General features: G+C 39.4%; 2 protein-coding genes and 3 non-coding genes across 7 annotated transcripts; all 5 read right to left on the bottom strand.

The window, feature by feature from the left end:
* Positions 1 to 684: 684 nt before the first annotated feature.
* trnan-guu (transfer RNA asparagine (anticodon GUU)) lies at positions 685 to 758 on the bottom strand. The gene has a single exon. It is a non-coding gene; the product is annotated as a tRNA-Asn (tRNA).
* A 229-nt stretch (positions 759 to 987) lies between these two features.
* On the bottom strand, positions 988 to 1,060 carry trnak-cuu (transfer RNA lysine (anticodon CUU)). Its single transcript has one exon. It is a non-coding gene; the product is annotated as a tRNA-Lys (tRNA).
* An 847-nt stretch (positions 1,061 to 1,907) lies between these two features.
* On the bottom strand, positions 1,908 to 1,981 carry trnan-guu (transfer RNA asparagine (anticodon GUU)). The gene has a single exon. It is a non-coding gene; the product is annotated as a tRNA-Asn (tRNA).
* Positions 1,982 to 2,205: 224 nt separating this feature from the next.
* On the bottom strand, positions 2,206 to 5,756 carry LOC129438805 (uncharacterized). The gene is made up of 7 exons (XM_073863326.1): positions 5,477 to 5,756; positions 5,154 to 5,357; positions 4,607 to 4,993; positions 4,411 to 4,475; positions 4,022 to 4,275; positions 3,146 to 3,391; positions 2,206 to 2,734 (listed from the first exon to the last, which is right to left on the bottom strand). The coding sequence occupies exons 1-7, from the start codon at positions 5,739 to 5,741 to the stop codon at positions 2,206 to 2,208; spliced, it is 1,950 nt and encodes a 649-aa protein (XP_073719427.1). The 5' UTR covers positions 5,742 to 5,756.
* Positions 5,757 to 19,791: 14,035 nt separating this feature from the next.
* LOC129437611 (cytochrome P450 2C23-like) lies at positions 19,792 to 27,353 on the bottom strand. 3 transcript variants are annotated; one of them, XM_055195861.2, is made up of 10 exons: positions 27,084 to 27,348; positions 26,523 to 26,685; positions 26,288 to 26,437; positions 26,028 to 26,188; positions 24,611 to 24,787; positions 24,372 to 24,513; positions 22,783 to 22,815; positions 22,402 to 22,589; positions 21,017 to 21,158; positions 19,792 to 20,387 (listed from the first exon to the last, which is right to left on the bottom strand). In XM_055195861.2, the coding sequence occupies exons 1-10, from the start codon at positions 27,252 to 27,254 to the stop codon at positions 20,206 to 20,208; spliced, it is 1,509 nt and encodes a 502-aa protein (XP_055051836.2). In that variant the 5' UTR covers positions 27,255 to 27,348; the 3' UTR covers positions 19,792 to 20,205. The 3 variants fall into 3 exon arrangements, 2 of the variants coding, with proteins under 2 accessions (XP_055051836.2, XP_055051837.2); XR_008642313.2 differs by having other exon boundaries at positions 20,248 to 20,387; positions 21,017 to 21,174; positions 27,084 to 27,353; XM_055195862.2 differs by lacking the exon at positions 22,783 to 22,815 and having other exon boundaries at positions 27,084 to 27,344.
* Between the last annotated feature and the right edge of the window lie 322 nt (positions 27,354 to 27,675).

Here is a 27,675-nt window from a genome sequence, read left to right as displayed (position 1 = left end):
CAAAACCTCTTGCTCGCAGGCGAGTCTGTGTTCGTTGCAGATGCGGATGCTTGTTGTTTTTGAGCAGACCATCGATGTGATCCGAGCACATCTTGAGCAGTCACAGATGCTGCTATTTTTTCAGACCTGTTTAATATTCTTGCCAGTTGATCTTGAAGTGGGTCCAGCTAATCACAGTGTCGACGGTATAAACGGAGAAAGATCGATCAAGTTCTCGCATGAGTTCATGAGGAAACGTTTTTGTCCATTGGTCGTGACTGCCTCTTCACCATTGGTCTTTCAGTTTGTGCGCCTCGTAAGCGGTGTGTTGTGTAGCATGCGCACAACCACGTTAAAAATGACAGATGACAAGACCCTTGTTGTGTGAGCGCCATAGCACTTCCGTTAGTCTTACATTCCTGTAGCGTGAGCTTTCGATAAGACAATATCCTCTTTCAGTCACGCGTACAATTGGCTTTCAGCTTAGGCTTGGATGTTGTCCTTTGGATGGCACCGAGGTATGTCTTTAAACTGTCTTGCTATTCCAGGTCATTGAGCTTTAACGGTGTGATCAGACAGTTCTGTAAATAAATCCTACAAAAAATCAGCGCAGTGGAACAACAGCTACCGACAGCAGGGTTACCTCAACGGCTACAACAATGACACGATGCTTTGGTGCACTCCCTGTCTCTGAAAAGCTTCCAGCGTCCCTGGGTGGGCTCGAACCACCAACCTTTCGGTTAACAGCCGAACGCGCTAACCGATTGCGCCACAGAGACGGACAAGAGAGCAGTGTGGGATGGCGGAGTACGGATCAGAGGGCTGTTTGACAGCGAGCGACAAGGATAACGTGAATAATGGAGGCCTAACAGTTTACACAGGAGAGCTTATTTCCTGGGATCCAACAATTACAACAGAAATGCAAAGAGACGCCTCGGTCAGGATTTTAATAAAGGTCACTTGGCCTGGGGCTGCGATGTAAAGCTCCAAAGAGAAAAACAACTTACACGCCCAACGTGGGGCTCGAACCCACAACCCTGAGATTAAGAGTCTCATGCTCTACCGACTGAGCTAGCCGGGCCTAACGTTGTGTTGTCTGTTGGCTGGCTGATCGCAAGGCGTTCCCTTCTTGAAGAAACAGCACAAACAGATGCCTTGCATGTTGCACGGATAAAAGAAAAGCTCATGCTAGGTGGCTTCTGGCTGGAGTTTTCTATAGCAAGCAGAATAATTCAGGTCCGCTGCAAAACCTCTTGCTCGCAGGCGAGTCTGTGTTCGTTGCAGATGCGGATGCTTGTTGTTTTTGAGCAGACCATCGATGTGATCCGAGCACATCTTGAGCAGTCACAGATGCTGCTATTTTTTCAGACCTGTTTAATATTCTTGCCAGTTGATCTTGAAGTGGGTCCAGCTAATCACAGTGTCGACGGTATAAACGGAGAAAGATCGATCAAGTTCTCGCATGAGTTCATGAGGAAACGTTTTTGTCCATTGGTCGTGACTGCCTCTTCACCATTGGTCTTTCAGTTTGTGCGCCTCGTAAGCGGTGTGTTGTGTAGCATGCGCACAACCACGTTAAAAATGACAGATGACAAGACCCTTGTTGTGTGAGCGCCATAGCACTTCCGTTAGTCTTACATTCCTGTAGCGTGAGCTTTCGATAAGACAATATCCTCTTTCAGTCACGCGTACAATTGGCTTTCAGCTTAGGCTTGGATGTTGTCCTTTGGATGGCACCGAGGTATGTCTTTAAACTGTCTTGCTATTCCAGGTCATTGAGCTTTAACGGTGTGATCAGACAGTTCTGTAAATAAATCCTACAAAAAATCAGCGCAGTGGAACAACAGCTACCGACAGCAGGGTTACCTCAACGGCTACAACAATGACACGATGCTTTGGTGCACTCCCTGTCTCTGAAAAGCTTCCAGCGTCCCTGGGTGGGCTCGAACCACCAACCTTTCGGTTAACAGCCGAACGCGCTAACCGATTGCGCCACAGAGACGGACAAGAGAGCAGTGTGGGATGGCGGAGTACGGATCAGAGGGCTGTTTGACAGCGAGCGACAAGGATAACGTGAATAATGGAGGCCTAACAGTTTACACAGGAGAGCTTATTTCCTGGGATCCAACAATTACAACAGAAATGCAAAGAGACGCCTCGGTCAGGATTTTAATAAAGGTCACTTGGCCTGGGGCTGCGATGTAAAGCTCCAAAGAGAAAAACAACTTACACGCCCAACGTGGGGCTCGAACCCACGATCCTGAGATTAAGAGTCTCATGCTCTACCGACTGAGCTAAAGCCAGCGCGTACTGCTGAGTGGAGTAAGGTACAGCTTGACTGGATGTTTGTGTCTGAGCTGATGGTGGCATAGCAGAAGGTAAAGGTACGTTAAAGAACACCACCTGTGAAGTTCCAGGCACTGAAGATGGTGTATCTACAACTGTCGGAAGCTGCAGGGAGGGCAAAATGAAAGGCAGAGAGACGGGTATTGCTGGTGCAATGATAGGGAGTCTTTGATGTGATGGTGGTGCCTGGGAGATGGCTGGAGGTTGTGACCTCCTCTTGAGTTTTGCCTCCCCAGCAGTGTTTCTTGGCAGGACAAAAAGGTGAGGCTCAGCCAAGCTCCCTGAAAATAGGGTCGGCCCTTTCTGCAAAGCCGCAGGAAGCTTCTCAGGTCCAGCCATGGGTGCATCTGGGAAATTGATACCCTGCTTTGTAACCCCCACATCTTGTGACTTGTCACGCTTGGAGAACCTGGAAAAACATAAAACAACCAGTATTAATAAACATTTAAACAAAAATAAAAAAGTGCTGTGATCATTTACTGTTTAATCACGACTATAATGCAACAGCATTACACAGCTGATATCATATAGCAATTGATCACACCCTAGTGTCATGTTGCTTTTGTAAAATGACTACTTTAATTGAAATTAACATTGGATTATGGATTCTTACAGTCTGTTAAAGACCATGTCGTAAGCAATAAATCATATCTTTAATAATAGAAAAGTAAACAGAAGTTGGACTCTTGTTGATTTGTTTCTAGACCCATCAAAGCACTCACAGTTACATTCAGTCAACTGTGTCAATTACTTAAAGCAGCTGAGAACTATACAGAGGGTTCATGTTTTGGTATAGCGGTTACAATGCTAATTTACTCACCAGTCTGAGATTGTTGAAGCGTTCATCTGTGGAAGCTGGATGGTGGTTTCTCTCATCACCCTATCATTGGTGAGGATGCACTCTCGGATATGTCTGTAGACCCGTGCAATCATTGTGAAGCGGGTGACCCTCTCTCCATTAACACGCACCGCGTTTTGGTAGAGAGCACAGAGCCTTATGAAGATGCCCTCCACCACTCTGTTGCAGTCAGGCCTCTGTGCAGGACTATGAGGCCCAATGAAACACCTACAAATTACAGAAGAATACATATTATTAATGTAAGATTGTTTTCAGTGTGTGAACTTTTCTCTGTTGAGTTTATTGTTCTATTCTGTCAGATTTGCTTTGTGTTGTCTAGATGTTAATTTTTTATATCTGTGCAGAGTTATGTTGTCTTGTTTGTTTACTGGGTCATTGTTGAAATATCATATCAATAAATTAGGTATCTACTGTTTTACTGTGTTGTGGCATTATCACAGCTTTAGACAAAAAGTGTCTTAAACTGTTGTTAAACACAGAGATTGTTTTTGTGATAATCCAAAAGTCTATGAGAAAAATAAACTGGCTTTTTTGAGAGGGTCAGCCAACAAAAATATGTCATTCCTGTGGCACTCTATAATGACCCCGGTCTGCGTTTTTTCAACGATGTATGGTTAGAACTGTGTCCATAGGAATGTAACTTACATAACATAAAATCAGCATTAAACGTAAATCACAACTAACAATTTTTGTTATATCCAGGCCAAGTATGAATTTAAGAGGCTGCAGGAAGATAAGCTAGTCATAATTCGTCAGGATTTACTAAATATATATCTTTTTATAAAAATCAAAACCCTCAAACAAATCAAAAACCTGTATTTGCTAAATTTAGCATACCTTCTGGTGCTCTCCACACCTGGTGCCACATTCTTCTTACTGGCCCTGACTCGTCCCTGTTTTAGGTTGGTTTGGTGACGTGGCGAGTAAGTGGTCTTTTTCTTATCAAACTCCCCCAATGCCTGCCATAGGTTGATGATTTGTTCAGACTCTTCTCCAGTTAAGGCCAGACGGTGTTCTCTAAGGTTGAACAAATACTCTGCCAAGTCCTGCACAGCTCCATAACCTTCAATATTATCGGGTCCAACACAATCCTAAAATGAAAGATCATTTAGCAACTTTTGAAAGCACCAATGAATACAAATATTCACATGAAAGCACAGCCAACATAACCCAGATTTTGTTTGCATACATGTATATGTACATTAAAAAAGAAACCGTGCCCTTACATCATGCGAAGGGTTCTCTTCAGATGTTGGAAGGTCAGTTTCTGTGGACCCTTGGTTACCTGGGGCTACATGAAAAAGGTAAATATTTAGTTTACATTTGTATTTATCTTTCAATATGACAAATATTCATTTAGAGTCATTTAGAGTTAGTGTGACAACAAACAACTCTCAATAAAAATACTTTGGTAAAACTCACAGCTATGTGCGCCAGGAGATAGTGCTGGCTGAGTGTGCAGTGAGCTGGAAACAGAAGATGTGACTGGTATTGGAGGGACCACAGACAGTGATGACGTAGAGCTGGTGACAGGAGATCTCACTGGTGACACATACAGTGATGACTTGGGTCTGGTTGCCGGAGGGGTTGAAGATGATGCTGCAGACACTGATGCTTGTGAAGCAGCAGAAGGTATCCGCTCTGTGTCAAAGGTGGGGACAGTGATGTCTTGAAACTCCTCAAGTTCATCATAAGCTTCCTCCACCTCTATAGCAACCTCAGTGGTCTCAGACTCTTCAATGGCCAACCTGTAGTCCTGCAGAACTTTACCAGTTTGCTGGTAAAGATACTCTACTCCGATAAGTTCACCTTTAAAATATTAAAACAATGACAATTAGATAATATACCAGAATATTATATTATTACTCTTTATTATAACACTGTTTGTGTTTGTGTGTGTGTGTGTGTGTGTGTGTGTGTGTGTGTGTGTGTGTGTAATTGTCACCAAAAACAACAAACAGTTATCTACCAGTGTACTTTCTTGGCCCAACATAAGGGCTGATTTTCATGCCCATGACCTCCTCTGAAAGAATATTGGCAGCATGACGGAGAAGATGACTATAGGAATGTGGCTGCTGCTCATCAGTTGTTGCTGCCACAGCCCGGTCCTCATTCCACCTTGCAAGTCCATCCAAAAGATACGCCTGAAAAAAGGTGTCACTTGCCAGCGTGCCTGTACATTAAAAAAATCATATAAATACATAAATAACTGTTCTTGCTATTCTCATAATTATTTCAATATATAATTAAGTAAAATCTTATTTAAAAAATTCTGTGACTAAAATTACTTACCTGGGATGAATCTGTTGAGGTGCAGATGAAAAGACTCCAGCGAAGTAGAACCTCTGGCACAGCGGTAAGCTGGCAGACGATGCCCTCCCTTCATTAAAGTGCCCGTCTGCATGTAGAGCTGCACACCTTGAGGATCCTGGATGCAGGCCACATGCTTTCGCTGGGACTTTATGATCTCAGTCATCCGGGCTGAGTTTATTAAAGGGACTCCCAGAGTGTCACGACCAGCATCTCCTTCAAAGGCCTGAATGAGGCTCTCAATCATCTTCAGGGTCTCCTTGGTCCCACGAGTGGAACTCCTGCAATGTAGTGCTAGCTCGCTACGGCTGATACGGCGCAGTACATCAGCTTAAGATGATTGTCTCCAGTCAGCTTCTAGCTCTGCACGCTTTGCAATCTTCAGGGCAGTCAGGTCGTCCTGGTCCCACATGAAAATACAGTGGCTGAGGCGACTCATAAATGTGGCATATAACGGGTGACAGTCGGTGGTGCAAACCACAGAAAATCTCCGCATAAAGTGCCATATATCCAACCGGATGGTCATTTGCTCCCACTCTTCAAACATCCTCCTCAGAAGAGTGTTGCCACAGCAGTCTCGGTCACATACAGTACCTCGGGAGGAGCTACCCCAGCCACTCTGTATCTCCTAATGAGGCCTTCAATCATTGGCCCAAGACCAAAACCCTCACTTGCTGTGAGCACGGACATGATCACCTGTCCATGCTCATTTCCAACATTGGTTGCCCAGGCAGCGGTGCCATAGCTGGGTCCTGCTAGTTTTCTGGCAACTTTTTTTGTGGAATCCATTTTTAAGATCCGACCATATTGTGATGTTATAGCGGCCTTGATCTCATCCAGCCGTTGCAGGACATCCTGGGCATAGACCTGCATCAGCTACCGGTGCTTAGGGACAGAAGGCATTGGAGGAAGCGGTTCAAATGTCACAGGCAGTATCAGGCTTGATGTGACAGCACTGGCAATCCCCTTGCAATCTGTAAGATATTGGACTGTTTTTTGCAACCAGACCTCAGCATGACGCTCCTGCAGCTTGCGCTGGATCTGGCTGCTGCTGTTTCCCAGGCCTCGTTGACGCATCAAACATACTACCTGAAAGTCACATGCAAGTTTTGAGGTTAGAATGCAGGGGAACTGCACTCTGTGGCCAATGTTGAGTTGGGAGACGATATCATGGCTCCAGCTGATGACCTTTCTCTTACATCTTCGGCAGGCCAGGTACTCAGATGCCACAAAGTACACACTATTCAAAGCAATCACGACCCTGATCTTTTGATGCAGGCCAGCTGAGGTCAGAAGGTCTTTCTGACAGTCTGGATGTGGACAGGTCAGCTTCAATTGCCACAGCTTTCGTGGCATCCAGAGCAGCAGAGGATGGCCAAAGTAATTCTCCAAGGAAGGAGCACTACTGGTCTTCAGTGGTACCGGTGGAGGATACCACCAAAGTTTGTCCACCCTGTTATAGATCAGCTCAGGACGGCCTGGTGCAGCCCACCTGAACAGGGCCTTGGATATCCACCTTTGGTCTACTTCAGGCAGGGTGTGTATCCATCCAGCTGGAAGACAGACTCGTTTTGCTGGAAAAAAAACATAAACACTAATTCACATTGTTGCACCAACAAGGCTTCAATTAAGCCTAGAGTTTGACAGACAGTTTAGAGCTAATCCAGGGTTTGTTGATCTTAGTTTAATTTTAATTTGACTTGTGTTGCACTACTTCAATTTAAACACAGATTAACAAATCTTAGATTAAAACCTTAACTACACCCTTCATCTGTGATTTATTTTGTCCGCCATGATGAATTTGCTGTAATTAAACAGCAACAATGTTGACGTTGTCATTCAAAAGAAAATAAACAGTTTATGCAGGCAAAGGTAAAGTCATTTTTGTATTATAAATCACTACCTACATGCATCGGAAATCTAAAGGGTTGATTCAAAATAATAACATTTGACAATCTATTAAAACAGTCTATTGTATTGATTAATGGAGCAATGTGGCAGGAAACAAGCTCAGATATTGTGATATAATGCTGTGCCAGCGCATTTGTCATGCCGCCGTGTCTGTTCATTCTCTGCACTTCAGTTCCTGACTGACAGAGGAGATGGCAGTATGCATCGGTAACTGTCCTCGGTGCTATTAATATACTTTTTGAATGATCGACCTCTATCCTGTGTATTTAAAAAAAGTCTATGTATGTACTGTAGGATAGGGAGGGTATCCCGGACTTGATGCTTCAAAGCCAATAAAACATCTTAATGTGCCGCTAAATTTACTCTGTTGAGACATTTTAAGAAACGCATCTTTGAATAGCACCACCACACTCGCAGTGTCTGTTTCTGATCATTTATCCACACATTTAATTGTAAAAAAATTTTTTAAACCTCCTATGCACGTTTAAAGTTAATCCCTAACTGAGATTTAAAACAGAGTTTAAAGTACTGGAGCAACAGATAATCTAGGTTTAATGTAAAATTTAAACCTGGATCAAAATGACAATTTAAATGTAACCCTGTTTATTTTTAAACAAGATTAAATGTTTGGGCCTAATCCTTGTCAGTGCAACCCACCCATTGTTTTACTTTACTTTATTATGCCTGTAAAGGAAACTTGAATATTTTGTTATATGTTTTAAATAAGTATAAACGTACATGCCACATGTGCCTCCTCAAACATAGTTGCCTCTGCCAGCAGAGGGCTGGGTTAGGGTGGCTGAGGGCCCTGCGGTGGCTTCAATGGACACAGTCGGGTCGGTGAGGGTGGCTGTGGGCCCTGTGGCTCCCTCAATGGACACAGTTGGATGGGTGAGGGTGGCAGAGGGTCGTGCACGTGCCTGGGCCAAAGCTACAAAACAAAACAAGGGACAATTAAACATGACTCCTGAACAGCAACAAATACTAAAAACAAACCAAGTATTTTACACATAAATGTTTGCTTACAAGGTGTGGTTTTGATGGGGGAAACCATCCTTTTTATGGTCTTGGTCAGGGTTCTTTGGTCAGGCAACTTCCCAACCAAGAGGGAGCGTAGAGAGGCAGTGGAAGCATGGGTGGTGGCAGCGTGCTGGGTGGGTGCAGCGTGCTGGGTAGGTGCAGTGTGCTGGGTGGGTGCAGCGTGCTGGGTGGGTGCAGCGTGCTGGGTGGGTGCAGCGTGCTGAGTAAGGGCATCGTGCTTGGAAGCTTTTGCATCATTTTGCTCTTCCTTCATAGCAATGGCAATTTTGCCAGAAGGAAAGAGCTCAATATACTCCATGAAACTCCCCTTGTTGTGGGCATGTTCTTGAGAGTCTTTGCTGCCTCCGCAGTATTTCTCACATTCTGTGTCCACTCTTTGAAGGGCGAAGACGACAGTTTGTTGTATTAACAGGTAGATTCATTACATTACTTCAGTTGTTGAGCTGTTCAATTAGTAATTTGGTAGTTTGAAGCCGAGAGAGGTCGTGTTCTATATTTATTTTTGCTTGCTTGTGTTCACTACTTAATTTTCTCTTTATCTTTTAGCTTTAATCACATCACAAGAATACAACTTTTGTTATGTTGAGATCACGAGAAAGCAAGCTGCTGTTTTCTCGTGATCTCGACATAACAAAAGTTGTATTCTTGTGATGTGATTAAAGCTTACGTGTACTTAATAGAACATAATTTTTATAGACAGCAAAAGCATATTTAGCAAATTAGCATGGATGAACAAATGAGATTTTACTTCAGGGATTCGCTCAAGATGAAACATAGTGATAGTGCGGTGAATTTAGGGACCGTCTTTAAAGTAACTCCATATACGTTTCTACTTTAAACAGCATTAAAATGGAATAACTTAAAGTCAACAAACAGTCACAAAACCAACTGTAAAGTGTTCGTGGTTGTCAACTATAATGCACACCTTTTTAGATGTTTTATATTTATTCAAATAAACTGTTAAATACTATTGAAGATAGAAACGTGTACAGTGCACTTTAGAGATGGTCCCTAAATTCACGAACATCAAACTTTATTTATTAAGTCTATCGACAATTAGCTACGCGTGGTAATGGCGAAGACTACATATGCATCAGCAGTCCACTTCAAAATAAATGAAATATTATGGACAGGAAATTACATTATGGCATTTGGAATATTATGTCTGGATAGCGAGAAAACAACTTTTGTTATCTCGAGATCATGAGAAAACAAGCAGCAAAAACAAAAATATGGATGACCTCTCTCGTCTTTCCTATGTTTTTGTATTTCTGTGGATGATTTGCTCTCTGTCTTCTTAAAGTGCTAACAACTTAGCAAACATTTTTAGAATTACAGTGATTGTCTATTGAGTAATGTACCCGATGAGATCTAATATAAATAACACCAAATTTGCTGTTGTTGGCACACTTTGTCGACAAAAAATAAAAAACAATGTTTTTTAAATAAAAAAAGACAGAGTTGGAAGGGAGGCTGCAAAAGCTGTTCAAAATTGCAAACATGGATTCAAAGCTTCAGCATGTAAATCATATAGAATATTAAGAAGTTTTGTCACACTCTAAATCTTGTTATAAAGTCTATTTTCCATTATAATCACTTATATTATTTGATACTAATCTATAACACATCATATTGTTAAAACCATATAAATTGTGCCCCCCTTGCCCCCTTTTTGGTTTGGGCCACTGCCCCTCAAAATGTCTGTGCACGGCCCTGGGATATATAGACATCTACACAAAATTACAGTTTTACAAATATCTGTTTTGATAAGAATTCACGCAGGTAGGCTCTATAATGTGTTATGTTTTAAGTAGATGTTTGGTTAACTGTTGGGTAAAACTATCTGATGTGTAACATTATATTAGATCACTTAGATTTTAAGCAGTCTGTCTCAATGTCAATCAAACAAAAGGAAAAAAAGTTGAACATACATTGATGATGTTTTTGCTTTGTGTGTGCTAAATCTATTAGTTTTACCAGTGATTTTAAGGTATTGATGTGGTAATATAATGTATGGATGTGGAAATGTTTGTGGTAATTTGACTCTTTCAACTTCAAACACGTGTAGTTCTGTCATATTTTGTTATATTTCAACAATTCATGCATTGTTCTATGTTTTAATAGAGAATGTCAAAATATGAACAACTATTTTTTTTAAATTTGCTAATTCCGACTCAACTTGCCAGCACAGGTCACAAATGATGCAGCAGCAAACAAAAATGGAGAAAGAAAATTTTCTGAAAGGAAAATTCATATACAAAACAATGGCTGGTGATTCTGTTAAAATGTAAACAGGCTGTTGTTAACATACATTTGCATAAAGCATCTATATATGTATATATGATTAGAATATTAAAAACCTGAAAAGTGTTAAATTAGGGTAAATTTAGAATGGATAAAAATGTGCGATTAATTTGCGATTAATCGCAGTTAACTCATGAAATCATGCGATTAATCTAGATTAATTTTTTTAATCTATTGACAGCCCTAATATATATAATAAACATTTTTATGACATACACATTTAAATGTCAAAATTACATATACTATAATACAACAACTACTATAAAAACAGTTTTAAAATAGGCAACTTTATAAACTGTATGAGAAGTACAACTGTATTTCTGGATGTTCACAGGGCTGACACAATGCCTGAAACTAGGGCAGCCAGTCTGTCCCTTGTTGCATTTCCAGATGTTTCATTGGGTGCCAGGTATTCGTGGGGAGGGTGGCAGTCCAAATTGTCCCTTGAAATGTCAGCATCAGGTTCAAGCATGTCTCCATTATCTAAACATACATTGTGCAAAAATGCACAGGATGCAATGAGCTGGGGAGCAAATGTAGGTTTGACTTCTAGGGCTCTGAAAAGTGTTGACCTCCATCTTGTCTTCATCATGCCAAAAGCCCTTTCAATTATGCTGCGGGCCCTTGACTGGAAGTAATTGAAGTGGCCCTGGACTTGTCCATTTACAGGCTCTTTGTAGGGTGTGATCAAGCAGATTGGGGTTTCTAAACAAGGATAGCCGCCATCACCCAGAATAATGTACCCTGAAGGTGAATAACGTTGGGCCCTATAAAAAGAACTGTTTTTCAATATCTGTGTGTCGTGAACTGACCCCGGATAGCCAACAAAAATGTCCAGAAAGCGTCCACTGGAGTCACACATTGCTTGCATGTTAATGGAGTAGAAGCCCTTGCAGTTTAAATAGTCCATTTGGTGCCGCTTTGGGGGTTTGATTCTTATGTGGGTGCCATCTATTGCTCCAACAACGTCTTTAAAGGCATGGGTTTCTGACAGTTGGACGAATCCTTGCCCCACTGCCTGTAGCTCTTCTGCTTGTTGGAAAGCGATGGCTTTCTTCACGTTTTCCCATATATTCTGTGCCACTCTGTGGATAACGTGGTGGACTGTGGCTTTTGGCACATTGAAAACATTGGCGACTACCCGATACGAGAGTCCGTGTGCGAGCCAGTAAACATAGATAAGAGTTTACAACTGATGACCCCAGCCATGGTCCTGTTCTCTTTGTAAGAGCCTTTGCAAAGCATTCATTGCTGTTCTGCTCAGGCGGAAATCCTGCTTGAGCTCTAACTCGTCATCAAGCCACAACTGCAAGATGGGCACGTTATGGTTTACCATGTAGTATGCTACTGGACTGCCAGCCTAGGGAAAAAAAGTTCTGAATAGTAAAAACATTTATTACATCTGGTGACATGTCCTCTCACCCAAAACAAACGTCACAGCCCTTAAAGCAACACTATGTAGTTTCCATGTAAAAATAACTTACAGCTCCCCCATGTGGTTGAAAAGCACAACAGTGCCTAATATCAGACACTCTTCTGCAGGCAGGGGGAGGGGCGGGGCTGTGTTTCCTACCCTCCACCGCCACTTTCAAAGGTAAAAAAACTACATAGTGTTGCTTTAAGAAAACTTCCTATGGTTTTATTATAGCCTAGCTTTTTAACTGTTGATTAACATTACCACACAAATACCATAGTTTAACTATTGTTTAGTAGGAAAAAACATTTGTTTTAATGTTTACAGTAACATGGCATAACAAGAATAACCTTGTAATTTTTTATTAGATTTTTTGCATTCGTTGTAATATCACGGCAAATTTTTATGAGGTAAGCTATGCTGCAAACAACAGACATTCGTGCATGATCACGTCACATCAAAGGGTCATTCAGTTGGATAAACGCATATATGAATACAAACATAGGTTGGTAACTCCAACGGGTTCATACAACACCATAAATTACAAGACCACAAGTTTTATCTGACCAGCTTTTACCGTTACTGAGTTGTGCAGTTAGCTAACGTTATTTTAAATAAAACAAAACGTCTGTGCAGCCATACATACCATAAACTGATCCTCCAGCAAACACAGGCATTGAACACATCATCATCTCATTTGTCTTCTGCGAAGAGCTGAAGACAAATGCATAAAAATAGCTGTCGCCCAAGCAACACACATCACTACAGCTACCGATGGCATCTTGAAGTTGGAAGTGATAAACAGCTGCCGATGGCGTCGTGATAAACATCGGCGCATCTATGATGTAGGAGCTAGCGACAACTTATGATGACGTACAACGTTCTAGTAGTGGTGTCCCATTTCTTAAGGAAATATTTTCAGCCCTACCCCTTGACACTCAGTTTCAAGGGCCAAGGCGAAGGGGTAGGCGTAGGGGTAAGGGCAAGGGGGAGGGGTATAAAATAGAATTGGGCCTTACTCTTGTGTATCTTGTAAGAATGGTGGATTGTCCCAGTCTTGCAATATTACAATCACAGTTTTTTTATCACAGTTCTACTGGAGTGATACAACGTCTCCTGCTTTCCTAAGGATAACTTCCAGAGATTAACTCAACGTGTTTACAAGGAAACTCAAAGGAGTCTGCTGGCCTGCATTCGTTTGGATCTATTCCTCAATCACATTAAAGGCAATTATTCATTTCTCTACTACTCTATATTTAATAAGACTTGGTGCCAGCAGGTGTTTGCACCTTTCTTTAGTCTCTGTGTTTCTAGACAGACAAAACTCTACTTTTATGCAGCCTTCACATGTAATGCTTGCATCAATTGCAGCTGTCAAAGTTCTCCCTCCTCAAGCAGCTTTCTCACTGGCCTCAACTCTGTGTCTAAAAGGTATCTCTATTTCCACACTTGCCACCCCGTGTCACAGAGGACTGATGTTTTACACCTCTTAAGGAACACTACACTAGGTATCTGCATCCCACCAAACTGGCCATCTTTTTTTGCTTGGGTGACTATAGACCTTTAGGTAAGCCAGCTCTTGATAATCTTTCCATGATGTCTAAAGTAATTTCAATCTTGTTTGATGTTGCATTGGTCACTGCTCAGTGTTCACATCTTCCCTCTGAGTTTGACTGCTTACATTGGGCACAAAGCCTAATATATGCTCAAATGAGTAGAAATGTATGCCCTGATGGAGCAGAGCAGACCCAAATCATGATGTTTCCTCCACCATACTTTACAGTTGGGATTATGGTTTCATGATGATATGCCGTGCCCTTTTTACACCTGATGTAATGCTGTGTGTTGTTTACAAATAGTTAATTTTAGTTTCATCAGTCCACAAAACCAACATGATCTTACAAAGTTCCGTGGGATAGTCATGGATTTTTGTGCTCATTTTTCCGTGGCATTCTCACGGATCTCCTCATTTTTCCGTGGCCCTGCTACGGACTGTCTTTTTCCGTGGCATTCTCACGGATTGGTTACTCAACTGCTTTTTCCTATTTTCAAACCATTTTCGCTTCGGTTTAGGGTTAGATTTGGTGTTTGCGTTAGTATGTCACTTTAAATATTGGTTTATACTATTTTTTCTGATTTATTCTTTTATATTTTCTAAATTTTAAACAATTGTTGCCTGGCGTTGGGGTTAGAGTTGGGTTTGGGTAGGGATGTCATTTCATCTAAATCTAACCCTAAACCAAGCGAAAATGGTAAGAAAATAGGACAAAACAGTTGAGTAACCAATCCGTGAGAATGCCACGGAAAAATGCGGAGATCCATGAGAATGCCACGGAAAAATGAGCCTAAAATTCCGTGACTATGCCACGGAAATTTGTGAGATCAGGTTGCACAAAACACTTTGCCAATACCGTTGTGGAGTGTCAATGTGCTCTTTTGCCAACTTCAGGTGCGCAGCAATGATCTTTTTAGTATGCAGTGTCTTCCTTCATGGTGTCCTGCCGTAGATAGATACCCTGCTTGTCCCGCCAACATCCCCTTAAAAAAAAATTTCACGCATTTGTCCCATATTTTTAGTATTTTTCTATAAAAAAAATCCCACTGGACGTATTTGATGTTCATCTAACACTATCCACACAGCCAAGACAACACGTAGCTTTTTGGGACACATTCTGTGTGAATGTCCTAGAATGGCCCAGCCAGAGCCTTGACTTGAACCCCATTAAACATCCCTACAGTGACCTGAAAATGGCTGTCCACCAACGGTCCCCATCCAATCTGACTGAAGCCTCATTCACATAAGCAGCGACTAGCAGTAGCAGAGCGACGCAATCTCATTGATTTCAATGAAAGCTTGGCAACTTCGGGCGACACAAGCGACAGTCACCGTTGGTGACTGGATGGGGCATGTCCAGTCGTGCAACAAAGTTGAGAAATGTTTAACTTTATGCAAATTATAAGGGCTTTCGGTAGAGACTACCAATGAGAACGAAGCAGTGGAGTTCACGTCATCCACCTCTTGTCAGTTACTGGAGTGGACGTTACTCATTTGTTTATGACAGTGTTTCCCAATCCTGGTAATCGAATACCCCCTTCCAGAAAGCCCCAGATGTCTCCTCATTCAAAGCACCCGATTCAACTAATCAGTCTCCTTCCAGAATGGATAACATGTCTCCCTAACAACTGTTGAGTCAAATCAGGTGTGTTAGATAAGGAGACATCTATAACTTTTTGGAAGGGGGTACTCGAGGACCAGGATTGGGAAACACTGGTTTATGACAACCAGATATAGAAACGCCTCTTTTGAAAGAGAAGTCGCTTATGATTGAGAAACTGCACACAAATGTGGTAGAAACTCTAGATAAATACCAGTTTGCTTACAAAGAAAAACGTAGCTCAAGTGATGCCATATCAACTATTATGCACTTAACTTTAAAGCATTCAGAAAGTCCTGCTGCATATGCTAGACTGCTTTTTGTTGATTTTAGTTCTGCTTTTAATTCAATTCAGCCAGATATCATCCTTAGGAAACTAGTTCAGTTAAATGTAAATCCTTTTTTAATTAGGTGGTATCACTCCTTTCTGTCAAACAGGCCACAGCAGGTGAAGTTCAACTCTTCTCTGTCTGATCTAACAGTGTGCAGCACTGGCGCCCCCCAGGGGTGCGTCAGTTCACCTCTTTTGTTCACACTGTACACAAATGACTGCATCAGTTCCGAACCAAATCAACACATAGTAAAATTTTCAGATGATACCGTTATTCTTAGTTTGCTTACCACTGAAAGTAAAATGAACACTCACCAAGATGCTGTGGACAAGTTTGTCAAGTGGTGTGATTCACACCACCTACAGATTAACACAGGCAAAACTGTGGAAATGCTGGTTGACCCCAAATCAGTTGGAGATCAGAGACCTGTGGCCATTCATGGACATGATATCAGGCAGGTGACATCTTTTAAATACCTAGGAGTGTTTATTGACAATGACTTGAGTTGGCGTACACATGTTACATGTATTTGTGCTAGAATCCATCAGCGCCTACATTTTCTGCGCAGACTTAGGTTGTTTGGAGTCAGTGAAAATATTATGTAAATTTTTTATAGAGCAACTATTGAATCCATTCTTCGGTATGGTATCACAAGCTGGTTTGGAAATCTGACAGTTAGATCAAAAACTCAGATTTTTAATTTGGTCAAGACAGCAGGCAAGATCATGGGTACCCCTGCACCTCTAAATCCGGGTGAACTTTTTGATCAGACAATAATCAGGCAGGCTAAGATCATTATATCAGATAACTCACATGTACTTTCTTCAGAGTTTGAACTTTTGAACTCAGGAAAGAGGTATAGGGTTCCCCTGTGTAAATACAACAGGTTTAAGTGCTCACTGGTTCCTCTGTCTATTAATCTTATAAATAAGCAGCAATGTAGGTGAGACTACTTATAGTTTCCAATTATTTTAATCACATTGATATCTGTGACTGTATGCTATTTAGGATCATAATAATATTACTTGGATACTTGTGATTGAATGTTATTTATGATCATGACACGATATTATTTTTGCACTAATTGTTTTTTAAGGTACAGTGGATTGCAAATTTGCACAGCTACTTGTGTAGCCTAAATGTTTTAAGTACTTGTTTGTATCTTTTTTATCTGTTTTCATCTTTTTACCTGTGCTGTGTCTTTGTCTTAATTTTGTCCTGTAGCAATTCCCTTATTTCCAAACCAAATTTCTCCCTAGGGAGACAAATAAAGAGACTTTGACTTTTGATAATTTGAATGTACCTTGAGCTTTAGATAATTAGACTACATTATTGCACTACACTAGACTATAGTCAAAAAATGTATTTGATGTAATGATAATTACCTCTTGAAAAGCACCCTCACTCTTGGTCCAAACATGGCCCAAACCATGAAAAGACCTACTTTCACTATAAGGGCTGTTTTTACTAAACCATTTAGGGCTCTATCTTACACCCGGCGCAATGCAGCGCAATGAGCGACGCAAGTGTCTTTCGCTAGTTTCCACCCTAATTTTCACGTTTAGCGCCGCGTTGTTTAAATAGCAAATGCATTTGCGCCCCCTTTTGCGCCCATGGGCGTTCTGGTCTGAAAATGAGGTGTGTTCAGGCGCATTGTTGGCGCGTTGCTATTTTGAGGCAACTAAAATAGACTACGCCATTGACCAACAAAAACCTGGTCTAAAGTCTAAAGTCAATGGCGCAATTTTAAAGAGCGCATTAGTAAAATGCGCCTATAAACGGGAGGACAACGCGGGTTTGCTTATCACAAAGTACATAAATGCGCAGCAGCACAAAAATGCTTTTAAATATGAAAGATTAAAGGATTGAATGTAAAAGATTATTATTGAGTCTCTTGGACATATTTATAAATGAGGAGTAATTATGAGACGTTAGAAGGCGCAAAGAGCTGCTTCACCTGCAGCCTGATAAGTAAATAAATGCTTTGCTTTGAACAAATGCGTCTGTTTTTAAATGTTTTTTTTTTATGCTACCTCACGGATTTATTGTATATGATGTATCTGTGGATATGGTGAGATGAGAAACATTTGTAAGTAATGCTTAAAAAAACTCTTTGCTAAAAAAAAACGCTGTCCAAAGTGCTGAAACGTGAGGAGAGCCGTTTGTAATTTCTTTATCTCCTGTTACAAATAAAGTATTTTTAGAGTACAAACCTTATCTTACATACTTGTAAATTATGTTTTGATGATATTGGATAGCCATACATTTAAAGCAATTACAAGCCTGCTTTTTACTTCCATGACTAAAAGAAAACGGGTTTTAAAGGTTTTAATCCAAAAAAACAACAATTTCAATACAAGTGAAAAACAACACAATTATTTAACATTAATCTTAAACTGGGGATCTTCTTCCTGCGCTTAGTTTTTCAGTTTACAAAGTCCGTCATCTAAATAGGGATTAGACATAGCGCCAGCGCAACTTGCTTTTAAAGGGAATGAGATCTGTGACTCTCATTGGTTTACTGCACGTTACGCCCAAAATACTCCCATTACAATAGGACCAACCCTTTTCGACCATGCGTTCGGCGCAAAAACAATTTTTCCCGTCGTTAAATTAGCAAAAGTGGATTCGGACACGCCCATTTAGACGTTGCGCTGTGCGCTTTAGACAATGCGCTTAGATCGTTAAAATAGGGCCCTTAGAGTATAACCTTCATTTTCCAGGTTTCAAAATTATTTTAAGATAAAAATTAAAAAAGTTAGAGAGGCTGAAGTACATTGTAATATATATATTTTTTTGCATAACATCTTTTTTAATACTAAAAATCTTAATGATAAATATGTGTGTGAAACCTAGAAATGCAATGATGTCAAAGCCACAAGTCTAAAGAAGTTATATCTCACGTTTGAAGTCAATAGGCCCAAAAATGAGATTCTTGCAAGAGTTTTTGTAAGACTAGTGCCTTTTCTAAGTGCCAGTCAGCCCCCAAATAAAAGTCTTTTGTTTACATGCATACACATTCACTCTTATTATTATTTATCCTTATGTAAGCGTATAAAATGCTGTTTCCACACCAGGAAAGAAAACATCACACAAAGATCGTTGGATTCGTTATCTAATTGGCTACACGTTCTGTCTATCAATATTTTCCATGAAGTCATTGGAGGACAAGTGAGTCAGATAACGTCACGATATTTGACAGAGCTGTTTGGATATTATGTATTATACTCCCGCCTACCTTTAGAAACAAAGTTTGACCGCTGGTTTTGAACGTGAGTGTAATCTCATATACAAGTGTTACGATGTAAATAGTCCTCAGATTGTATATTATATTCTATTACAAGACGTGCATGTGAAATCTGATGTAAACAATGCACAATATATCTATATTTCACAGATTATACGCATTTGTGGACAAAAATAATCATTGAATGTATTTTATTGGAGAGTTTTTATGGGTTATTCACACATCTGAAACAGACTGGATTCTATTTACGATCGTTATACCAACATAAAGGTAAGGAGTCCCGTTTATATTTTGCATGTTGTCATCTGAACTTCTGTAACAAAATACTATATTTATGATGCTAGAGCATCTGTATCTCAAAACAGAGACCATACACTGATGCTAAACCCGTAGACCTTTTAAACGATGTATAGTAATGTTAATATTATTATTGTTTGTGGACAGTAGGCTATATAGATATTGTTAGCAGCGTTAAAAAAACTGACGTCTTTCCACCCCGAGCTAGTGTGCATCGAGAGGTTAAATGGACCGAGAAAATATTAAATGAAAAGTTTGATAGTTACAGTATTATGAAAGTCTGTTGTGAACGATAGTTTACATACAGTAGATTAAACACTTATGTGTAGTGAAAAAGATATATTGTAATTTTTTAATTTTGTTTCATTATTTATTTATTTTTGAAAACATGCCAAAAGTGCATTTTAATGATATGATTTGTGATTTTGCATAAGCATTACAGCTAAATATAATATAGGTGTATTGCTAAATACAGTACTTAAATGGAGTTGGAGTTTCTCTGTAATGCAGGGAGTTTCTAACTGATGACAATTTGAATTATTGACTACACCGACCTTCAAACCTTCAGTAAAGAGTTCTTACCACTAAACCTCCCCTACAAGTTCTAATATATACATTTATTCAACATATGTCTTGTCTGTCTCTCTGGTCTATTTCATGAGAATACAGCAGCAGTTTCCAACCAGCAGCATCAGGCCAGCAGTTTCAGGGCAGAAGTTATACGATCAGTAAAATTAGGTTAGTAGGCAGGTTAGGGACTTAAGATGTAGGGTAGGGCTAAGACCACTGGACTGGAGCAGCTTATACAACATGATACATATATATTATATTATTGACAGACTGTTTACATAAGCTTTAATTAACATTTAAACAAATATTGGTAAAAATGGGATGTGAATTTTGACTAAAAGACTAAAGCTTTAAAAGATAAACAACTTGTTCAGTGTTGATTGTGGTTAGGCTCTTTCTCACAAAATTCATAGTTAGGCAGGCTTCAATATTCATGTTGGTCAGCGTGGGGAGGCAATCAACTTATAGTATCGAGGCATGTTGGCGAAGCCGCTGAGTTCAGGACTTGGATCTACGCCATCTGGACCTTCTGGACTACTGAAGCTGAACTTCTGAAGGAGAGACACAATGAACAGAAATAGCTCCATACGAGCCAGAGACTCTCCCACACAAGAGCGTTTACCTGTGTAGATTAAAGACACATGATATGACTGATCATTAATATCATTATCATTACTAGTAAGATTTTGTAGTTCTAGAGGTTTGATAAACTCTTTCCCCGCCATTGATGAGTTATCTCATTATCTCAGTTATCACATTTGCATTAAAAAAGTGTGTTCCTGATGAGTTTTTATGGTTATCTATAATACCGCGATTAACCACTAGATGGCACACTTACCCAATTTATAAAAAAGCAAAAAAAAAAAGAAAATACCCATTTTAAAGAGTTTGTAAGCAGAGAAAAAATACATATAGGATGAAATGCTTTTTTCCTGTTTTGTTTGTTTGTTCATGGAAGGCATTTTGTGAAACTTTGTAAAAATTACAAAAAAAATGTTGGCGGGCAACTTTTAAAAAAAAAGGCTGGCAGGGAATGAGGTAAACGTTGTATAATTTTTAAAAGGCAACATTAATAGAGCCTATAAGAGTTAAAATACTGTATTATGACAGATTACGTTGTTTAAAGATTTTGCATATATCAGGACAATGTTAAAATTATAAGTATTTTTAGTCCTTCCATACAACTTGAGAAAAACTGTGCTTTTACAAAGATAGAAAAATAGAGACTGCTGTTCCTTCCAAAACATTTACCTGCAGAAAAGGGCAGAAATGCTGGACTCTTTTTAAAATTGCCATTGGCATCCAGGAAGTGCTCAGGGTTAAATGTCCAAGGTGTATCCCACTGTCCCTCATCCCTTAGGACAGAGTGCAACAAGGGAATAATCACTGTGTCCTGGAGAAATTAAAATCTGTTAAAAAATTATAGAAATTTCAAATTCAACACAATACGATGAAGTGATTTTTTGTCATATGATTTAATCAACCTATCAGGACCTATCAACCTATCAGGAGCTGTTCCACAACTGTGGAAGGATCTGCCGGCCGCGATACAAACTGCTGACTCTGTAGCTGCCTTTAATAATCAGCTAAAAACCCATCTCCTCTGCCATTACCTTACATACTAATATAGGATTTACTGTCTTTTTCTAGTTTTCCTTTTCTTTCTTAAAATAATAATAATAATAATATATTACTAACCAACCCTTGGCTATGTATACTGTGTTGGACTTGATGTGACTATTTCCAGTGCACTTAAGTATTGCTGTTCTTGTGTGTATGGCAACAGGCGATAACACAGAAACTTTCACCTTAAAGGGAGAGTTCAGCCAAAAAATTAAATTTTCTCATGATTTACTCACCCTTAAGCTATCTGAGATACATATATCCATAGTTTTTCAGACAAATTTTCAGTTTTTTTAGAAAGTGTCCTATAGCTCTTCCAAGCTTTAAAACAGAAACAGGGTATACTTCCTTCAAGCCCAAGAATGTGCATTCATCCTTTACAACAGTAATCCACAAGGCTCTTTACTAAAGTAACCATTTGCTAATTGATAATAGTGTGGATTTTAACTACTTCGGTGTTAAAGACTGCAGGAAAATGGTTTACAATACAAATCCAATCCTATTTTATAAATTAAATTGAAATAAAAGCTTTTAGTGAGTTTATATGCCTGGTGGAGCCTGGTGTAAGCAGTGCAAAAGGGTTCAATCCCAGCGAACACATAAAAGATAAACAGTTAATGTTAAATACATTGCACACTGTAAATGTTTATGTAAAGACAAAGTTTTGGCATCAACTACTGTCATTTTACACCAGCTAAAGGGCACTTAACTAAAAATCATAATGAGTTAAATTAATATGTTTAAGCATCTTTTATAAACATGTCTTACAAAAATCAATAGCACTGGCATATTTTAAGATCTATCACTGCACGTTATTGTTAGTTGAAACAGCGCAAACATGTGTTTTAGTCTAGGACTAAGCCTTGTCTGCAAAACCGGGGGAATAGGTTGTATTTAGCTGCTTGCATAATTGGACTGTGTGGTTTTGTTTTATTAAAGGCCAGGCTTGGTTTTGTGCAGTTTTAGTTTCAAGGACCAAATAGTGAGTAAAGGTACGAGCTGTTGATTTTTACCTTTGGAATCACATAACCTCTGAATGTGATGTCACGTGTAGCATAATGGGGAACACTGAGGGGAACAATGTCTAGATATCGCTGAACTTCATGAATCACAGCATCAGTGAAGGGGAGGGACTTCCTGTCCTCCATTGTAGGTATTCTGTGCCGTCCGATAACTCGATCAATCTCCTTCTGCATTTCCCCTACATCAAATCATTGTGGTATTAGTAAATATTACTCTGTGTGAATAAATATTATTCCAATTACAGTTAATTAGATAATTATGCCATTAATAAAGTGATATTAGTAATAAACACCTGCTGTTATTAAAAACAGCAAAAACACTGGAGGAAAGAGAAGAGACAAGCAAAAACATGATAACAACAACTGACTTACAGCCACACAGTTTGAGATGAACTTCAACTGCAACTGCAAACATACCCTTGTCATTATTAAATAGTTATAGTAAACACAACTACCTTTTACTAGTAACACCTGCTATTAGAATATAGCATAACTTCAGTCATTTACTGCTATTACACTGAAGGAGCTTGCAAAACGAATAAAATAATCAAAATCGTCATCACGTGTATTAGACCCTGTTCCCACAAAACTACTGAAAGAGGTTTTTCCATCAGTGTCAGAACCGGTACTAAATAGGGCTGGAGCTATCGATTATTTTAGTAATCGAGTATTCTACTGATTATTCCATCAATTAATCGAGTAATCAGATAAAAAAGTTTATATAAAAGAGAAAATAATACATGTACCTTAAAATGCATTCGAATGTGGTGCAACCTCGCTCCCCATATTACTAGACCTAGTGCAGTTTTCGACACAATAGTTATTACAAACCTACAAGATAGACTAGATAATTATGTCGGCATTAGTGGTTATGCATTAGCCTGGTTTGGATCATATTTAACCGACCGCTATCACTTTTGACCGCTATTGTAATGCAGCTGCAAGAGTACTTACTCGATAAAAACATTATCACATTAACCCAATTTTGGCATCTCTACTGTCGCTGCAACTTAAGTATTGCATACATCTTAAAATACTGCTCCATGTGAGCTGTCTCTACGCTAATAGGATCTTGTTTTGTTCCCTCAAGGACACTGCGACTGACAGACCCAGTTCCAGTGCCATGATGCTCATCCCACCACTGATCTACTAGCGTCCCATCATTATGATGTCCAGCCGACATCTGCCCAGTAACAACCAACTGATTCCTTTAAATTTCTATTTGCATTAAATTTATTATATAGTATTCTGTCTATAGTATATATTCCATGCCCTGTAATAAGATTTACTGGATTGCAGCATTGTCGTAGATTGCAGATATAGCATGTCAGAAGAGAACTGATAACAATTGGGCCTCCTGAATAAAGGTATTTTTGCAAGGTTTTTTTTTCTCCCACTGGGCTTTTTTCCCCAGAGGAGTTATTTAACCCCTTGACCACAACCTGCCTGTAGGCTCTCCTATGGGGGAACTGCTAATAATAGTTTTTACTTTTAGTTTATATAAACGTATATTTCTCATGCCTAAATCTGCCACTGCATACTTGTGGGCTTGCAATCTACTCTTCTATCAACATGAAATAACAACTTGATGAATATTTCAAATTTGCAGGTCGCATACTTGCGCGAGTACTTGTTTAAAATGCTTGTGCTGTCTTAAAACTGGTCACAAAATGTTGGCTATTGGCTTGTGCCCCAGGGCACTCACCCAATCCCATCAATGGATAATCCGGCCCTGATGATCACTTCTTCACTTTTTTTTGTTACTAGTTCTGGATGACGATGATAAGCACAGACACATTTGCATTCTCAAAATTTAGTTGTGACTTCTAGGGCAGCAAGACAACTCATGGCAGATGCAGGTAGGTCTTTACTACATATCTGTCGTAAGAAACACTTGTGGTTCAAAGCCCATTAGGGGTTATAAACAGGCATATTAGGCATTCACATCATAAGTATCTTACCCTGTATGTGTGGGTGCTTGATAAGCAGCATTAGGGCGTATCTGATTGTTGTGCTGGTGGTCTCTGTACCAGCTAGAAACAGATTAGCGACAGTCGCCCACAAGTTATTTTTGTGGAATTCTGTGTCAAGATTGTTCTTCTCCTATCGTAACACACAAAGACAAAGGATACCAAACTTGTTTACTTATTCAAAGTATATGAACAACAGGTAAATAAAGCAGAGAGAGAATTCAGTATACCTGTTTAAGTTTGATAAGAAAGCAGTCAATAAAGTCTTGAGGGTCTTGGAGGTCTAAGTTTAGTTCATGCTCACTGATCTTAACCAGAACAAAGTTTTTAATGTCTTCAACCTCTTTAAACATGGCACGATGACGGCCAGGTAAGAGGTCCATTAGTCGCGGGAATACATTGTACATCTGTTGGGGTAAAGAAGAGGCCATCTTGGTGAGTTTTCATACAATAATTATTTGAAGAGTTTGGTTCCAAAACGCAATAAATCCATTTTGACAAATTTTGGTAAAAACGTGTTTTCTATACCAAGAAAGTGACAAGATGAAAACAACTATTTTCTGTTACAAACTTTCACACAGCATCTTTAGGTTATAAAAACATAAACAATTCAAATCCATAAGTTGATTTTCAAAGATTTATTATAAAAACGGATTATTTTTTCCACAAAATGCAATAAATCCATGACAAGTTTTTATTCAAAATGCTATAAATCTATTGAATCAATAGCCTATATAAATGTGCATTCATCTTTGCCATGTTATATTCATTTAGTTGACTAGTTGTACACACTAATTAAAAATATAAACATTAATGTTATTAATCAAAACACTTACTTTGTCATATTAAGATCACTGTCATTGCGGTTACTTGACGTCTTCGCTTAACGTCTTTCACAGCGATCGACTGTAAAATGTTTTTGGTCCTGCTCGATTTTCGTTGACTTTGAGTAAAATTATGGAAAGTTTTTCATAAGATCCTCTGGGGTCAATGTGTTAGCATGAGAAGCTTGATGCTGTCGGGAGAACAAGCACCCGTCTCCCGAGTGCCTCTCAGGGAAATTATTAGATGTTGATGGCTTACGTTTCTTTCCCATCACAGAAAACCATCACAGGTTTAGCGATGCAATTAAAGTATTATTTTGTTTTGTTTGTTGATCACGTAGTACAAAGTAGATGAGGAAAACCAGGACTCCGTGTACTACGCGCGTCCGCCATTGCTTGTTTACATTGCGTGAACGGTGGGCTGTAATATCAGAAATGGAGTTATTGCGTTCTGTAAATAAGTGGGAGTGGCGTTTGTCGCATTTTGGGAAAAAAGGGAGAAAAGATGACAGAATAACACGGCGGATATTGGATTTTGCGTAAAATTAAGAATTTACTTTTAACTACTGACCTGATATAATACTGATTTTGGCAGTAACTCATTTTTTTCAAAAATGGCGTTTATTGCGTTTTGGAACCAAACTCTTCATTTAGTCCATCACTTCTGGTAGGCTGTTTTAGCACTGAATTGACTTACTAGGCAGCTATTTATATATTTCTCATTGTTTGTGCATCTTTGTAAGTTTTAATAGTGGATCACTAACTTGAAACGCATATCAGGGTTGGAGATCCCTGTCATAAATATACTGGGAAAACTGCTCACCTGACCTGAAGAGCTGCTGAGAAAGCGTACAATTCTGGAGATGATCTGGAGCAAGTGCAAAAAGTTTTTATCTTCATATTCAAATCGCTGTCCAAACACCAAGGAACAAATCACATTGGACACGGCCCGACTCACAAAGAATGCTGGGTCAAATGGTTCAGCTGTGAGAAAACAAAACTTATTATACTCTTTTATTTCTGACAGATTTGAATAAAGCACATTAACATTATTATTGCACTCACGGAAAGTTATGTACTCACATTTGGTTTCTTCAAAACTCTTCACAAAGTGTCTGCTCTCTTCTTGAATCCACTGTTCCATTCTCTTTCGCCCCATCCCAAAATCTCTAAGTGTGGTGAGAGTGAAACGCCTCAGTTGACGCCAACGTTCACCATTACTAATAACCAGACCTACAAACATGTAAAAACATTTAGACTGACTTACATTTAACTGATTTGTTTATGAAATCGAGACACACCCAAATATAACTCATACCATAGCCATTTAAAACTCTGTACAGGAAAGGAATAGGAGCTCTGGATGCAAAGTCATCTGCATGATCCACTAGAGCCTCTTTCACTGTGTCATAACCGACCAGAACCACGGTTCTCCGTGGCCCGAGGTACACCGTCATCACAGGACCATATGTTTTACTCCACTGTTTAGGAAAACAGACTTTACTAACACACACAGCAGGTGTGTAAATGTTTGTACTGTAACATTCACTCATTTCAGTTTGTATGTAAACAAACAACAATTAGTTCTCTGTGGCATCATCAGACTGTTCACAAGATCATTGTTAACATTTTGACATCAGTTCAGAGAAATTAACTGTTCCTTCAGCATAACAAAAGTTCACACTGAACATTCTGAGATGAGTGAAGTCGGGTTAGCAAAAATAGAGCTGTCTGTTTACTTAATTCAGCAGTGCAGATGACTGCGGGTATCACAGATAAACATTGCACTGACTGCACAGATAACTCTGTACTTCATGTCATTTCTGATGTGTTAAATATACAATTAATGTAACATGACACACATAGTATTCTCTCTTACCTTTGTAAAGCTTTTGAAGGGTGCCCTGTTGTCCATCAAATGTATGTTACCAATCAGTGGCAGTGCCATCGGCCCCGGGGGTAAAGAAAGTCCACTCGTCTTCCTCCACCACATCACCAGCATCAAAACGGCCAAGACAATGACCAACAGCAACGAACTAGAGATTTCCATCTCTGAAAAAGCTCACTTACAGTGCAGTTTACTACTTGTGTTTAATATTCCTTACATTCAAAACTGTTTGTTTTGTGTTTCCTTTAGTGTTTATATTTGTAAGAGCAGTAAGGGGGTGGTTCCAGCGTGAATGGGACAGAGGTGAATTATGTGACCATTACTACCTGCTTTTACACATTAACCAAAGTGCACTCTGACCTTTTTTCATCATTTTACACACAGAAAAAAAGCCCAGTCGTGAAAAGATGGACTTGACTGATTGATATCATTCAACACAAACATTACACAGCCATGAGAACACATGAATTTGATTATGATTAATAATTGATTACTGATTATTAATTGACCATTTACAGCTATGGCTTTGGTCAATATATCTTTATATAAAATATACTTCAAAAGAATTTTTAATTTTTTTTCT

Source organism: Misgurnus anguillicaudatus, chromosome 24 (genome assembly GCF_027580225.2).
Source record: "Misgurnus anguillicaudatus chromosome 24, ASM2758022v2, whole genome shotgun sequence".
NCBI classification, from domain to species: domain Eukaryota; kingdom Metazoa; phylum Chordata; class Actinopteri; order Cypriniformes; family Cobitidae; genus Misgurnus; species Misgurnus anguillicaudatus.
Note: the sequence above shows the minus strand (reverse complement) of the source record. Positions and strands in the feature narration are given on the sequence as shown.

Coding starts and splice junctions, on each gene's coding strand:
- LOC129438805 (XM_073863326.1), bottom strand. CDS start 5,741: ATGATTGAGAGCCTCATTCAGGCCTTTGAAGGAGATGCTGGTCGTGAC. Junction 4,276..4,410: donor AAGAGAACCCTTCGCATGAT/GTAAGGGCACGG, acceptor CTTTCATTTTAG/GATTGTGTTGGACCCGATAA. Junction 3,392..4,021: donor GGTGTGGAGAGCACCAGAAG/GTATGCTAAATT, acceptor TGTAATTTGTAG/GTGTTTCATTGGGCCTCATA.
- LOC129437611 (XM_055195861.2), bottom strand. CDS start 27,254: ATGGAAATCTCTAGTTCGTTGCTGTTGGTCATTGTCTTGGCCGTTTTG. Junction 26,686..27,083: donor CCTTCAAAAGCTTTACAAAG/GTAAGAGAGAAT, acceptor TTTCCTAAACAG/TGGAGTAAAACATATGGTCC. Junction 20,388..21,016: donor ATTTCTGCCCTTTTCTGCAG/GTAAATGTTTTG, acceptor TAATCTACACAG/GTAAACGCTCTTGTGTGGGA.